Source organism: Pleuronectes platessa, chromosome 3 (genome assembly GCF_947347685.1).
Source record: "Pleuronectes platessa chromosome 3, fPlePla1.1, whole genome shotgun sequence".
Lineage (NCBI taxonomy): Eukaryota > Metazoa > Chordata > Actinopteri > Pleuronectiformes > Pleuronectidae > Pleuronectes > Pleuronectes platessa.
This window is the reverse complement of record NC_070628.1, coordinates 23,829,005-23,845,412: the sequence shown is the minus strand read 5'-3', so window position 1 is coordinate 23,845,412 and position 16,408 is coordinate 23,829,005. Positions and strand designations below refer to the sequence as shown.

The 16,408-nt window shown below is 41.4% G+C and overlaps 1 protein-coding gene across 2 annotated transcripts; it reads left to right on the top strand.

Annotated features, from left to right (window-relative positions):
- Positions 1-1,485: 1,485 nt before the first annotated feature.
- Positions 1,486-6,307, top strand: LOC128436743 (serine protease HTRA3). 2 transcript variants are annotated; one of them, XM_053418586.1, is made up of 10 exons: positions 1,486-2,139; positions 3,006-3,111; positions 3,271-3,493; positions 3,938-4,132; positions 4,310-4,342; positions 5,048-5,162; positions 5,314-5,364; positions 5,450-5,498; positions 5,652-5,747; positions 5,891-6,307. In XM_053418586.1, exons 1-10 carry the CDS (start codon positions 1,722-1,724, stop codon positions 6,057-6,059), a joined length of 1,455 nt encoding a protein of 484 aa, XP_053274561.1. In that variant the 5' UTR covers positions 1,486-1,721; the 3' UTR covers positions 6,060-6,307. The 2 variants fall into 2 exon arrangements, with proteins under 2 accessions (XP_053274561.1, XP_053274560.1); XM_053418585.1 differs by having other exon boundaries at positions 3,938-4,150.
- Positions 6,308-16,408: the final 10,101 nt, after the last annotated feature.

Below are 16,408 nucleotides of genomic sequence, written 5' to 3'. Positions count from 1 at the left end.
GAATTTAGACATGAAACTGACCTGTAGAAAATGTGATCCTGTTGGATTTAAACTCAAACTTGATCAAGATTGTAAATATGTGGCACATACCCAAGAAGGTTTTCTGATTTCCGTGCCCTCTGAAGTAGGGGGCTGTGGAGAAGAAAGACGTGTGTGTTTTGAAGGCCTTAAGATGTTTAGATGTTCGTTTTGTGTGTGTTTCTTCAAAAAATTTAAATAAATATACTAGCTGGTTTAAAAGGGGCAGCTATACCACGTATTTCCAGGAGGAGGCGTCTTAACACTTTTCCTAGAGATGACCTCACAATGAGTACGTTTGTAGTAACAAAGAGGGAAAAAGGAAAAGAAAAACTGAATGAGTCGAAAAAATGACCTGCTCACAAACCCTTTATCTCCAGGTTAGTGTTAAAAGAAAATAGTCCAAGAATAACATACACATCCAAGAGAATTTGGGATAAAGAATAATGTGAAAAGAAAAAGACCAGAGAATCAAAATCTTTTATGGTCTTAGCTTCAATGCTGTGAATCTCAACATCAGCAGAATCCGTGCCTCAATTGAAAAAGTGATTATTTATTTTTAGTATAATCTGGCTTTCCTATCTTAAACAATTATTTTTCCACGAATTGTTTATTCTCATTTTCTTATATGGAACATGGTATATATAAAAAAAAGAGAGAAATAACCTACAGTGACAGGAATCTAAGAGCAGAATTAAACACACTTTCACCTTGCATCACTATCACATAGAATGCAGATACAATTAAACAGTGTTTCCCTCCTTTGTTTACAATAATGTTCAAGTAAAACCTATATTTCTATCCTTCAGGATAATTATTTGTGGTTCCCAGAACTGAATAAAGTTAGTCTTTCCTCACAGATACAGTCAGAGAGCTCCTGTATCCACAGTTTCAATGATGGTACGTCTACTCTTCTAACATCGTGGCTCTCCTGGTTTGAAGAGGTCTAATGTCCAGATGTTTAATCTTTTGGATCTCTGTATAAAGTATGTAAGATGTACGCTGAGCAAATGGCGAATTATGTTTACAGAGACTTGGATACTAAACATCTCTGGCAAACACTTTATAACATCTTTCCAGAAGGTTTGGATCTTTGGACATCTCCATAGTCAATGAAATAAGGTACCTTAATCATCCAAACATTAATTACAGACATCTGGAGGATGAGGAGATATATGATGGAGCCGTCCGTATACATTCTCATGAACCTTCTACTTATATTTTATTTTGTGAAGCACCTTGTAATGCAGGTTTTGAAATGTGCTACGGAAATAAATTGTATTCTCCTTATTATTATTATAGCTATAACAATTATTAGTATTATTTGTATCATAATGCGATGACACTGGCTGCTCTTCAGATGTTTTTTTGTGTGGTTTTGTCTCCACTAGGTGGTGCTCGCCATCAGAGCAGCTCCATGGCTCTCTCCAGCTGTGTCTGTATAAAAACCACAGACTCTGATGACTCCACAGTGTGTCAGTTTGTGGGGTTAAATCCACACAGAGTTTAGAAAAGTTTCATGAAGGGCCAGTCATTCTCCAAACTGCATCACAGAGCGGAGCAGTGAGGGAGTCGGCAGAGAGAGGGATCACTTTCCATTCCTAACACAGAGAAACCAGTTGGATGTTTTGGAGAGAAAACGTTTAATATGATTTTACTATAAGGAGTAAATCACCATTACTTTAACATAGCTATTCATCACCATGCAGTTACTTTTGCTCGCAGTGGCGCTCGTCTTTACGCACGACCTTACTGGAGCAGCCGTACGCCCTGACAAGTGCGCCACCCGGTGCGACGCGAGCCTGTGCCCGAGCCCCAGCTGCCCGGGCGGGTACGTCCCGGACCGCTGCAACTGCTGCCTGGTGTGTTCGCCGGCCGAGGGTGAGCCCTGCGGCCGCAAACACGACCCGCCCTGCGGCGATGGCCTGGAGTGCAAGACGCTGGCTGCTGCAGGGAAGCGGCGCGGCTCTAGAGGGGTCTGCCGGTGCAAGACGGAGCAGGAGGTGTGCGGGAGCGACGGGAGAACATACGGTAACGTGTGTAAGATGAGGGCGGCCAGCAGGAAGGCTCAGCAGAAGGGGAGGCCTGAGATCAGCCAGGCGCACAAAGGACCCTGTTCTGGTAGGACTGACTCCAGAGAAACCTGGGCTCCATTCTTTTAGTTTGTACTCGCGTACCTATCCAAGTGGGGACTTAGCCATCCTTGCACATCTACCAACAGGGGACTACCTCAGACTGTATACGAAAAGGGGACATTTCTCAGGTCCCCTCTTGGTCATGCTAGAATCATGTCTAAAACCCTTCATTTATAAAAATGTAGCCAAGTGGAAGCCTGCAGGTGTGCGAGTGTGTACTCGGTTCTGCTCCTGCTGTCTCCTGAAGCTTGACCTTTGACCTTGGGCTAGCACGATGACTTTGCTATTTTGGTAGAAATTTTAGTGCCCACTTGGATGGTGCAGAATGACTTAAATCCCATTTTTGGTTGATCAAAATGACAGTGGTCCCCTGTTAAATGGTATGAAGTGACACTACTTCATCAATGTAACCTATACATTAGGCTTTATGCTCGGTATGCTGGTTCTGAGAAAGGCTTCAGCTAATTAATTGCAATCATTGAATAGTCTAGAAATTGAGGAAATATTTCTAAAAACATTGTAATCAAAACAATAATCAGTGAATCATATTAAAATAAAATTGAATGTCCACAAAATTAGTGCATCAATGCAAGATTGTGTCCTCTTAGAGATAGAGACATTGGCTACAGATCCAAGTTCCTTATTGCCAATGACGTTTGAAAAAATGAAAAAGGACATTTGCCGTTATATTATGATTAAAGGCCTTTTTTGTTTTAATGAGCGGAAATAGAAGTCATGACAGGCTCCCTGTTGGCAATAAATGTAAATATGTGTGTGTGTGTGTGTGTGTGTGTGTGTGTGTGTGTCTGTATATGTCTGTATTAATGAAGTGGGTTCTTCATGTCAGTGCAGGTTCGTCCTTGGTCCATCCCAGCAGCCCTCGCTACAAGTTCAACTTCATTGCAGACGTAGTCGAGAAAATAGCCCCGGCTGTCGTCCACATTGAGCTGTTTGTGAGGTATGTTTGTAATGTGTGTATGCAAGTGTGTGACACATCAGTCTGAGCAGAGCCCAACAGAGTTTAGATGACCTAAAATGTCAACCTCTAGTTGCCTTAAAATACATTTTTACATCTTCCTGCTCCTGTTTATCAGTCTCCGTCCTATTTCCTCTGCAGACATCCTTTGTTCGGTCGCCACATGCACCTCTCCAGTGGCTCTGGGTTCATTGTGACCCACACAGGCGAGATTGTGACCAATGCTCATGTGGTAACCACAGCTGCCTCAGTGACAGGGAGGCCCCAGCTGCGTGTACAGCTCCATGATGGCAACGTGTACGAGGCCATGGTCAGAGATGTAGACAGGAAGGCGGACATCGCCACAATCAAGGTCAATCCTCAGGTGAGGGAAAAACATCTTTATTTATTTAATCTGCAGTTCACTGTCTGTCCTGTCCTCCAGATTAAAGCAATGTTTAGAAATGTCCTTTTCCATGCATCTTCTACTTCCTTGACCCACATCTCATACACAAAAACCTTTCTGCCCTATAACTCAAGAGCCCACATCCTTACAAGCTTCTGTGCCAAGTTTTCTGCGAGATATTCATACCACTTGCGGGAAATCTTTCATAAACACCATCTCTGTGACTCACAGAAACAGCAGTGATGTGTGTATTCTCACACCCACATCACAAATACTTGGATACTTCTGTAAGCTTCCATCTCCTCTTCCTTTCTCTCAGTTTATCTTACAAAGTAACTTTCTAATCATGTTTTACAACTTATCGAATATGTCTACCTGTCCGTGTTTCCTCTCATGTGCTGCTGTTTTGGTGTGTGAGAGCAGAAGAAGCTTCCTGTACTGTCTCTGGGCAGCTCAGCTGATCTGAGGCCGGGGGAGTTCGTGGTTGCCATCGGCAGCCCCTTCGCCCTGCAGAACACCGTCACCACCGGCATCGTCAGCACGGCACAGAGAGATGGCAAGGAGCTGGGCATCAAAGACTCAGACATGGACTACATCCAGACTGACGCTATTATTAATGTGATCTCACACACGCATGTACACACACACACACACACACACACACACACACACACACACAGTGTATATGACCTGCTAATTTCTTGTGTTCTTGACACATGTACAAACAGATTTTTACAATGCTTATAATTTATTAATGTTTTGCTTCTGTCTCATATTCCCCTGATCACTGTGAAGTACGGCAACTCAGGAGGACCTCTCATCAACTTGGTGAGCAGTGTTGGCATTTGTTTGACTATGATGGGTGAACTGGTCCTCACTGTTTCTACCGACCCAGTTAATTGAAAAACTCTCAAGTTCAAATCAGAATATGACATATGTCAAACAATGTTGTGTTATAGTACAAAATAGATCGAAATGAATCATCCTTAAAAATCAATGACCCTCTACATAATAGACATGTATTTGCATAGCAATATAGGCTTCTGAACTCAACATTATAATGCACTGGATTATAATACACTTTGAACTAAAAATCATTTGGAGCAAAGGATGTCATACTTCTACTCATCCTCCTCTTCTCACAATAACTCTTATTGTTACCGCAAATAAGGAATACAAATTCAGTCTACCTGAGGTATGAATCAAAATCAAAAAAGAGCATAAACCTTTATGCCCTATCTTGCAAATCTTGAAAAGAGAAAAAGTTTCTTGAATCAGTCTGTTTATCCAGATCTGCTCCAAATGTTGTCCCAAACCCCCATTCAATTTCAAAGAGTTTGTGGTATGTGTGTTTAATCCTGCCGACTAACAAACAATACAAAAAAAGAGCAATGAAAACATTGAGATGACAAAATGGGATTTCAGTCGAAAGTGAAATAATGTTTAAATCTCCACATATTGAATGGATTTAACAAATGTTCCTCAAGTTCTGCCTTATTTTCTTTGTCTGTGTGTTTGTGTGTGTTTTTTAAGGATGGGGAGGTGATCGGCATCAACACTCTGAAGGTGACGGCAGGAATCTCCTTCGCTATCCCCTCCGACAGGATCAGCCGCTTCCTCACAGAGTCACAAACCAAACACAGCAAAGGTCAGAGGTCAAAGCTGGTGGAGTGAAGTTGCGGGGGAAAAAAGAAAACAATTTCAAATAGAACCTTCTGAGATTATTGCACCTTTAGAAAAACATTGAAGAGGCAGTTCCTTATATATCTGAATAAACCCTCTTCCATTTGTTGTGACAGAAAAGACGAGACTACAGCGACGACTCACAGAGGAGCCACAGTCTGATGCAGGTGAGTGACGGCCCCAATGAAACTAACACCACTGTTGAAATGTTTGCGGATTTCTAGAAGATTAATGTTGTGCTTTTGTTTCCAGAACTAAAGAGACGTTTCTTGGGCATCAGGATGCTCACAATCACCACAGAGTGAGTTGTCACCACAAACTGTCTCTCTTGAGATCAGCGTTTTATCTTGATTTCCGTTAAATAATGAAGTAGTTTCTGTAGCATCTGACCAAAAGCAGGCTCAATGTTGTATGCATCAGTATTTGTCTTATTTATTCATTGTGTCTCTTTCAGTCTACTAGCAGAGTTAAAACATCATTACCCAGACTTTCCTGACATCCACAGTGGAGTGTTGGTGCAGCAGGTCATACCTAACACTGCAGCGGAAAAGTAGGTTCACACACACACACACACACACACACACACACACACACACACACAAACACACACGTGAACGTATTGCTGTTCCTTCATCTGTTCTGATGTCTGTAGCCTCAATGTAATCTATTACTTGTGGATATTATTTATTTCAGGGGAGGGATTAATGAAGGTGATGTCATAGTGAAACTGAACGGACAGCCAGTCGACACCACTGAAGACGTTCACGAGGTGTTACAGGGGGACCAGCCACTCCTGCTGGAGATTCGCAGAGGCAACGACGACTTATTGTTCAACATCCACCCACAGGCTATTGTGCATTGATCAACAAGGCAGATCATTTGTTCTAATTTCCACAAATGTTGGGCAACAACGTATACATTTTTTTGGCCATGGGTATTTGGCCAATGGGAGTTTTAAATAAGCTATTTATAGATTTATGAACTGATTTCTAATTAAAGAAGAACATTTTTAGTCACGTACTTTGTGTGGTAGTTTACTGCAAAATACTTCAGACAAGAGTTTATTGCACTGTACCCTCAGGCTTCAGAATAAAAGCCTCCGGAGAAGTATCTCTGCTGTTTGTGTTTGTCTCAGCTCAGTTGTGCCTGGCAGCTGTGCTTCATCTGCACAGGAGGCAGATTCAGCTCAGTTGTTTATGTCTGCTTATCCCACTTCCCTCCTCTCTGCTTTGGAAAGAGTGTCTCTTAATATAAACAAGCTTAAACTGACACCTAGACACAAAGAGTACACACAAACACACACACACATGCATATACACGCACACACTCGATTTGAGCAGAGTGCTGTTACTGGAAAAGTCACTTTCCTCTCTCCTCTCCTGTTATGGTTGTGGAAAACTTTCTGAACCTTGAAGTTCGGGACAGAAAATCCTCTTGCGGCTGCTTTGCTGGTGTTTTGGATCCAAAGTCAGTCTGCAGCCAATGACAAAACTCGACTTGGTATAGAATATACTATAAAAAACGCTCTTTAATGTGGGTACACTTTGGGTGGGGTTACAAGTCATTTTTAAAGTAACGTCATCATGAAGTGGGGACCCCACCAGATGTGTGCCTGTGTGGCCACGGCACATAAACTGAACCCAGACAGACGATCCTCACTGCTTATCCGCAAACCCACTGTGTTATGTTGCTATTGGCTGGAGGAGAGAAACCGAGGAAGAGAAGGAAGAAAAAAAGGAAAGAGAGGCCGAGGGGACGTAAATCAAGAAAAAGGGAAAATGTGCTGAAAGTGAACAAATTACCACCATATTACACAGTAGGAGTCTAACGTTAACGTGTGTGTGTGTGTGTGTGTGTGTGTGTGTGTGTGTGTGTGTGTGTGTGTGTGTGTGTGTGTGTGTCAGTGTGTCACTGCCCTAGTTTGTTGTACTTGTGTGTGTGGGGTGTTTCCAGCCTTGCCAAGACATATTGTCATAGCAAAGCACCAGACTACTTCAGTAGAGCAGGGAGAGGACACAGCTGTTTGTCCATATAAAGGAGAAACTCCACTTAAACACAGTGTCACCCGAATAAACCCTAAATCTCAACAACTTTCACTGTATAATACATTCAGCTACGTGGTTTGATTCCATCAGGGATCTATAGTTTGGCTGCTTTTATGCTAAATATAAAATGCATTGGCTGCAAATAGATTTATATGAAGTGCAGTATATACAGTACATTTCCCATAAAGCCTGTAGTTTTCATAGATTGAGTTGTGGTCGAGGTTGGGGTCCTGCTCAATGGATCTATAAATCTATCACCATCTAGAGGCCAAATGGTGCCACGTCTGGTTTTCATTACACACATGTATGATTCCAAAACAGGCCAACAGATGGCGTGTTGGCTGTAAGAAAAACAAAATGCTCCTGACATGGCAACTGCTCAGACTCAGCTTAGAAGAGTAATGTATATGCGATGCAGACTATTTATAGCCCTGGTCTCTGACTGGGTGCTTTTGAAGTTAAAGTAGAGGGCAGAGCTAAACATCTCGAACAGCATGCAGGATTATCATGGAGACTGGATTCAGAGCCGTGTGATCGTGTGTCTTTATTCAAAGCCTCACTGCTGCGAAAGAGAATCTCGTTGTAATGTGTTGCAGAATAAGAGTTTTACCACTCGTACAGCTGTTTGTGTTGGTTGAGACCCTGTTGGGCTCAGGTGGAGGATAAAAGAAAGCAGGAGGAGGAAAAGAAGAGCTTGTCCTCACACATCTTCAAACATGTTATTTGGCAATATTTCAATCTGCATTCTGTATTTGGCAAAGATGTACGTGGACAAGATAACATCTACTGACCCCAAAGACGTCACTATGTGCAGTGGTGGGAAGTCCATATACTTTGTCATTGTATTCCAGTATGTGTTTCATGTGTCTGTGCTTAATTCGATTTATTTACTGGTAATTCTACTCTACTACATATATAGCAAATATCTGTCCTCTAAGATTTTACAATACATTGTGTTACATTTTCATGTTGTTTTTTGTAAATTTTTTAAAAGTAATCAATATTTTGAAGGCTGATTGATCCACTGATTCAATCAGAGCGAACAGGTAACACCGGGATGAGAAACTGTACTGTAAAAGGCTTTGAGTGTTTATTAAGACTAGAAAAAAATTATTTAAATACAGACCATTTACAAATCTTTAAAAAATCCACCTCTCAACTCACTTCATGATTTTTTATCTCTTCTACTTCCTGAGAGTATCTACCCACACGTTGACCCCATCTTTCAGTGCACAATGGCTGAGTAGCAGCCAGATCAGGGTCCAGGGACCTCATACCTCTGAAGCGTTAACCGTAGGGAATAATGGACCTTTAGTTCAGTCACGTGTTCCAGGGGAAGTGGTGGTGATGCTTTATTTATCATTCAGAGAGAGAAAGAGAAAGACTGACAGACATTTATAGTAGGGCACAATCATAATGCTCCCTGTGAATCATCATTGACCCCAGCACCCAATGACATTCTGAGTGCTGATTAGTGTTGCTAATCAGCATCATCAACACACACATAGACACGCACACACACACAAACACACACACACACACACACACACACACACACACACACACACAGAGACACACACACACACGTTATGTGTCACTCAAATTAACCTAAGCCTGGAAGCATTTTCTATTATGGGAAATAAATATTGAGATGGTGAGTGACTTTGTGTGTATGTGGGTGTGTGTGTGTGTGTGTGTGTGTGTGTGGTAGGTCAAAAACACTTATCTTATTTGCTCCTCCTCTCTTCCTACAGTACGTTGCCCACAGTAGTTCTGGTTAGTAAGGCGGTGAGTCATACAGTGAGAGTTGGATGCCAGACAGATGGAAGTAGTTACTTTTTTTTTTCCGCTTTTTCTTTTTTAATTGAGTCCAATCTGTCCAAACTTCTGTTGCCATGCCAGCTGCCCCAGTCTGCAGTCTGTGATTACAAACTTTCTCCAACTCACAACTTCACTGTAAACTCAGTGGATCTGGCTGACTGGAGATTTCGATTGTGGGCGCTTTCTGTTTTGCCATTTTCTTCTTGAACCAGTTCCCAATCTTAGTTACTCACTCCTTTGACCATATGAGAACACACACAGGCACACAGGCACACAGGCACCCAGGCACACAAACACACATGTTCACCCACACATACACAAACAAACACATACACATCCCCCCCCCCCCCCCCCCCCCCACACACACACACACATATAGCTTTAGGCAAGGTCTCTCACACATGTGAGGCTCCACAACTGGACAATTTCACTAAGCAGACCCATGTGTTGTTGTGTTGAGTAATGTTCTCTCTCTGCCTCCTCTTTCTGTGCATGTAAGTAGACTGTGCTTACACTCATACCAGATACTTTAGGACACTGGAGAGTATCTCTGATTTGCAAAGGCCAAGATTGAATGTGGGGGCCGAAATTCCAGGCATTCCAGGTTTATTGAGTTGGTCTCTACAGAGAAATACTTTGGCTGTCCATAGTCATTTACATTTTTACTGGACTGAAGTGAGACAGAGCGTGACGGCTCTCATGGTTTCGTCTTTGTCTCGTTCTTTGTCCTTGTGGTCCATCCTAACAAGTTTCTGTCAACAGAGAGAGAAAGCAGTGGTTATACAAAAGATGTAATAGGTGTTTGATTCTTTTTTTCCCCATTATGAATACACATGCCAACCCAGATGCTTAACTTTGTTCTTCATTACATCTCCAACACTTTCTTTGTCTAATTTGTTTAATTTCATTCTTCCACATAGTCTATTTCTCATTCACACTCCCCCTTTCTGCTTCTTTCTTTTCCGAAGTAAATTGAGTCTTCAGTGTCTCTTTTTGTGGTCTCTAGCTTTCGAGCACTAAGACTTGTGGGTGTGAATATGTTTGTCGTTAAATCCCCTGATGAGCAGTTTTGCGAAATATTCTCTGAGCTCATAGATATCAGAGGAAATAGAGTTGTAAAATTTCAAATTAGAGCAAATTTTCGGAACAATATAACCATTAGATTATCACTATTATTATAATTTATTTATGTCCTTGATGTCCATTGACCTTACTCATCTGGAGATACCCTCCAATGAAATTTTCCGACAAAGTTTGGTCTGTTGATGAGTTGTTGCGTTATTTTGTACACATAAATACGCTAATACAAACAGACAGGGGTTAAAACAACACCCTGCTTCTGACTTCACTTTGCAACCAGGTTAACAGATGCTTCAATGTTGCAATAACCATACTAACCTTAGTAGGCTGCAACTTTGACAGATCCTGAGTGACACCTGATGAATTCATTACATCAGAGAGGTGACCATTGCACTTTGTATTTGTTCCTCCAACAATGCTCCTCTCCAGGTTTGATGGCAGACGAGGCACCATTTGGTTGCCAGGCCACAAATGAATACGAGATGGAGTAACTGGTCGCCATAGTGATCTTAAATAGTGTTGCTAAGTTGGTTTTATGAAATAAGGATGACGGATTTGTACAGTTCTCCACCTTGTTCCTAGTATTTAAAGGGTCAGTGAATACAATTTAGGAGAAATGGGTCAAATTTGAATATAGAATGTTTTCACTAGTTTGTTTCATTTTTTTTTTTTAATCGTTGTTTTCTTTAGTTAAATGACATTTAATTTAATGTAACTTCACCACTAGATATAAGCTGTAAGAGTGGTATTAATCAGTGCATTTCCCAAAAATATAAAATTATTACTTTGAGATCAAGGTATTTCTGTCACGTCCTGAGAAAAACTGTTGAGAAAAACTCTTGCTGTGGTACTACACAGACTGCTAACTGAACTGGATGTCATTGAGTACACTCATGCCAAGGAAAAACCCACACACACATACACACACACACACACACACACACACACACACACACACACACACAGACATGCAGTCACACAGAAATTCTTTTGTCAAAGCTCTGGTGATAGCTAAATCCTGTGAGCCTTCCCTCTGTCTCTCAGCTCCCTCATTCTGGCAGACTGCTGACTCATGCTTTCTAGTTTCTACGTCACTCTGTATGAGTGTGTGTGTGGGTGCGTGCGTGTGTGTCTCTCTCTCTCTTTCTCTTTCCCTCAGTCTCTCTTTCCTCATAAATCCGTTCTGCAGCCACTTTGCTCAACTCCACTTCTTTCTCTTAAGGGGAATTTCTTTGGATTTTGAATTATTCAGTTATGTGTCCTCATCTTGTGACCTGCGTGGGCGTGTACTCAAGTTTGCACAGACAATATTACTGTATGTGTGTGAGCTGGTTAAGATCATAGATGTGTGTGTGGGTGTGAAAGCAACTTCTACCATCGCTCCTGCTTGTGCTTGTCTGTATTTGCTTAGTTACCTTGAACGTTTTTGCTGTAGTTTCTTCAAGTGTATCCAGTGGTAGCAGTTGGTCATATTTTAGTTTTGAAAAAATAATGCCGCTTCTTTTAGGATATATTCTTCAGGAAGATACTGTATTCTAACAGCAGAAAGGGAGATGACATAGGGTTAACTTTCGGTTTTGCATTTAAAAGAAGTTATTCTGACTGGGAGTAGAAGGTAAAGATTTCAAGTTAACACTGTGGTACAGTGAAGGACATCGCTATTGATACCAGACTGTATAGAAGATATCATGGCTCCCCAAAAGTGAAGCCAAATCATCAGGCTTCCTCCATGTTAGCATATGGTACAAATGTTTTTTTCTTGAAGATGGTTTCTGTGATTTACCTTCTATACAGTACTGATGTTTGTTAAAGTGCTACTTTATTTTGGTTTAAATGATCTATTTGATGCGATAAAAATGGTGTGAAACATTGTGTTTGACACTGACTCACAATTGGACAATCACGTCTACCTTTGAAACTTCACTACAGTGGCTCCATCCCCCAGTTGCTATTCTGGTCAAATATCATCGGCGCAAGATGGAAGCATTCGTATCAGGGATATTTTGGGCTTTATTTTTAGGATAATTACCTAAAACTTTCCATTAGTCAGTCAGAACTGAAGAAGCATTTTGAAGGGGAGGTGAAACGCCATCAAGAAAACATAAGCACTTGTGCAACTTCTGAACAAAGGACACATTATAACTTCTTGTTACCAGCAACAAGGATGTGATGTTTTCATTAGTGTGTGTTAGTTAGCAAAATCGACTAACCTACTACAGCTGCGAGCAGCACTGAGTGGGCCTGAGCACTAGCAAACTTGGGACCTGATGCGTCCGAGAGGGAGGGTAGACAATGCACAGTGAAGTTACAACAACTTCATTTTCAGGATGATCAGTAGGTGGCGCTATGACCCTGAGTTATCAATGACATATGTAACTTTTCAGGCGGGGACTCTGATCATAGATGAGGGTTTTGGTGCTGATTAAACAATGCAGAAAAAATATTGTATATTGTAAACCAGCCACGAGCAGTCCTTCAAGGCATAAAGCATGTCACTTCCTATCGCCAGCAGGTGGCGCTGAAACGATGAGTCATTACTGACATATTGATCTGTTCAGGCCGAGACTGTGATTGTGTGAAAGAAGTTTGGGGTTGATTGGACAATGCACAGATGAGTAATGATGACTGCATTTCCTTTGGCGAAGGATCAAACTTCTGTTAGTAAAATAAATATTTATTTTTATTGCACAGCAAAGTTATCTTTCTCTAACCAAAGTGTGAGTAAACCTGTATATTAAAAGTAAGATCCCGCTTTCCTTCCTTTAAAATAAAAAGTCCAGATGTTGCGCTCGCCAAACTCAACAGACAGATTTTTTTTTTTGCGAACTGTGTTTTACGTGATCCATGGACTTTTTTCACTTTCTTTATCATTCTGATATTTTACATTTAATCTTAGGAAATATTCATTGGTTTCTCAGAGAATAAATAATGGATCAGGTATGTTCAGGGGACTGATATTTATGAGTATATGCAATTTGGTTCAGATCTGAAATCTATTTAACAAATGTGGTTGAACATTACATGATATATGTAATAGTTTGATTTAGTTATGTTTGCTAAAATTAACAAATTAAAATTGTACCTGATTCATTCCACAGCCTGTGCGTCCAAAATGATCATTTATAATCAAAACTGTAAAAAGGTTGTCTCCCACCTTTATAAGCATCACACACTGGTGCACAATCATTCCTCAGTCAGGCGCCCTGTTAGAGAGAGAGAGAGAGAGAGAGAGAGAGAGAGAGAGAGAGAGAGAGAGAGAGAGAGAGAGAGAGAGAGAGAGAGAGAGAGAGAGAGAGAGAGAGAGAGACAATGTGTGTGTCCGGACATGTGAGTGTCTGTTTGAGTTAGCATTCCCTCCGCCGAGACCTATTTATACACCAAGACTCCCACGCTCCAGAAACACTCACCCATGACATTTGTTTCCATTGTCGCCCCATCCTCACATCATCTTCCTATGTCTCTTTTTTCTCCATATCGCTCATTCTCCTCTCATCACCATCATCACTGCGGAGGTATATCACCGCAGGGGCCTGCTACCGTCACCTCAGCAAAAGGCCTCGCTCTCAGATCTGTGAAGAAGGGAAGAACTGAAATGAACAGGAAAGACAGATCGGGGTCACCGCTGCCAAAAAGGTGTGATTTCTCTCCCTCAGTCACAATGAGCCTCAGAGAGCTGAACCCAGGAGTCGGGACTGTGGGTGTAATCGTGCATTTAAATTTAAATAGACAAAAATCCTCCTGCAGTGGAATGAAGGACAAAGTAAAACCATTTTCCAGCTCACAAGCAAAGGAATAAAGGCAAACTTAAGGTGATGAGAGAGTTCCATATTGTGCTGCACACTGTGGGAAACTCTGTGTTACGTAATGGCACAAACACGTATGTATATAAACAGAGTCATAGAGCCAGGGGGCAGTGGCTGAAGGGGAAGTCGGATCCATCCCTCACTTCCTCGCAGATCTTCTTAAGTGCTTCTGCCATCAGCATTCTGTTGCTTGCATAATATAACCTAAAGCCGTGAAACCCAGAGAGGACACGTGCCCTCTTTAAGGGTTGCTTCTCGCTGAGGGGCGATTTCTCATTCCCTCTCTTCCTCTTTTATCCCTCTCTTTTTCTCTCTCTTTTTTCCTTCACAGCAATAGAGCCACTAAGTTAATACGCCACTGCCACAGCCGTTCCACAGATCAGGACGACGAAGAAGAGGCAGCGATTTGTTCATTTCTTATGTTAAATGTGATCTTCTAAGAACCTGTTAATGATTGAATATAAATGGAGCCTTTGGAGATGGCAGGGATAAGCAACATATGGGGAGCCAGGGTGGGAAAAAACAAAACACAGCCCGACCTCATGTCCATGGAAAAACATATATGATGTGTACATACTGAGAGAAAAGCTGCCCACACGTTTTCACACTCTCATGCCTGCATGCTCACTGAGGGGGGAAAAAGACAAACTATCTACTGGTTATAAACTGATGGATCATAACGATAAAGCTCCTCCAACCGGGACAACTTAACATTTTTAACAAACACACGTTTTGGTGTACAAACCTTAAAAACATATTATTTTGCAGCATAACATTTTGTTGGTGGGCATCGACAGATAAGGACATCCTGCCAATAGGACAGGCATACACGTCACTCTGTAGGACACGAACAAGCCACAGACATGGTCTTTCTGTGTTATATCTCCCTTCTATGTAAACATACTGTATAGTAACAATACTATTATTTAGCTTTTTGACTGAATATGTAGTAGTTTAGCTACAGAGAGAAGCATAGACCTCACAGTACTAAAGCAAAGTTCCTGTCTTTAGTTTCCATGTGAAGGTAAAAAGAAGCCCTTTCTACTTTGAGATGGTTTATCAGTGTCCCAGCTAAAAACAATTGAGTGTCCATTCACTGGATTTCTTATCGTAATAAAAAACGACTCACCCAGGGACTGAAGGAAAAGACCAGAAGACAAAATAGCAATTTAATTATTCACATCCACATATGCACAACAAAGTACTGCAAGATCATTTCCACAAGCTTGTTGAAGACATATACTGTGGGGGATTGTTTCATATTATTTAAACCTGTCAGAATAAGGCTTTAAGATGTGAATAGAAATAGAATCACCTGACTGCTGCTGTGAAGGCAAGATGTAGGCTACTGTCATCCTTTTATCCCATCTATCCCTCCTGCACACTTCCTTCCTCCCCCTTAATCCCTTTTTTCTCCTACCCATCCTCTCATATACTTCCCCACTCACACCACTCACACTCTTCACACCTGCCTCTGCCATGTAAATGAATCCCCAACATGTCAATGTCGGATATTTTCAAGGAGTGTGTACGTGAAATTAACATGAGCCGGCATGCGGTCTCTTACAGGCATTTAATGGGACATCAACACAAATCAGAAGTGAAGAAGAGGAAGTTCAAAGAGTGAGGAAGTCACCAGAGATTTGGTGTTGCTATGGAGATGAGTGATTTTGTGTGTGTGTGTGTGCGTGTGTGTTTGTGATCCAGGTATTACTGATGTTCTGGGGACCTAAATCTATTCACTTTACAGGGAAAATAAGTTCCCATACATTGTAAATCATTACATTTAAAGTAAAGAAATGTTTTAAGCTTAAAGTTGGATTAAGGTTTGGGTTTAAATTGAGGTTAAGTTTAAGTAATGTTCAGGACATTAGACAAGTATTAGGTAGGATCAATTAAAAGGGTCCAAGAAATGGAGACACATCAGTGTGTGTGTGTGTGTGTGTGTGTGTTTTCATGGTCCAGGTGTTATGTTGTGGGAACCTTAATCTGTCACATTATGGGTCCTTGTCTTCCTTATTGTGACGAAAAGCAAATCTACATAAATTAAATCATAACATGAAGACATAATTAAGGTTAGATTTTAGGTTAAGCTTTGTTTGTTTGTGTGTGTGTGTGTGTGTGGGTGGGTGATGCACAAAATCTGTTACTACCACAGCTTCATCCTCTCATGTTGGTCCACTGGAAGGTATTTACATGACATATACTGTTTGTAAAAGAAGGTATACACGCAGTAACTCTCACACAAACACACACTCACTCCACAAATCAGTATGTTTCCATTTGTTTTGCGCATGGGGCCACAAACAGACCTGCTCTCACGCCTATTGCACAGGTCATTTCTGCTTAAAAACACAACTCATCTTTCTGGGGAGGAAGAGAGGAATCGGAGTGCAAACAGCATGACATCACCCCATCTCGGATATTCTCTCCTGCTTGCATGAATCTTGCTCAAGCGTCAC

What these genes read in the sequence shown, in the direction of transcription:
- LOC128436743 (XM_053418585.1), top strand. Translation starts at nt 1,722, where the DNA reads ATGCAGTTACTTTTGCTCGCAGTGGCGCTCGTCTTTACGCACGACCTT. An exon ending in ATGTGATCTCACACACGCAT is followed by an intron (nt 4,151 to 4,309) that starts GTACACACACAC and finishes ATCACTGTGAAG; the next exon opens with TACGGCAACTCAGGAGGACC. An exon ending in ATGCTCACAATCACCACAGA is followed by an intron (nt 5,499 to 5,651) that starts GTGAGTTGTCAC and finishes TGTCTCTTTCAG; the next exon opens with TCTACTAGCAGAGTTAAAAC.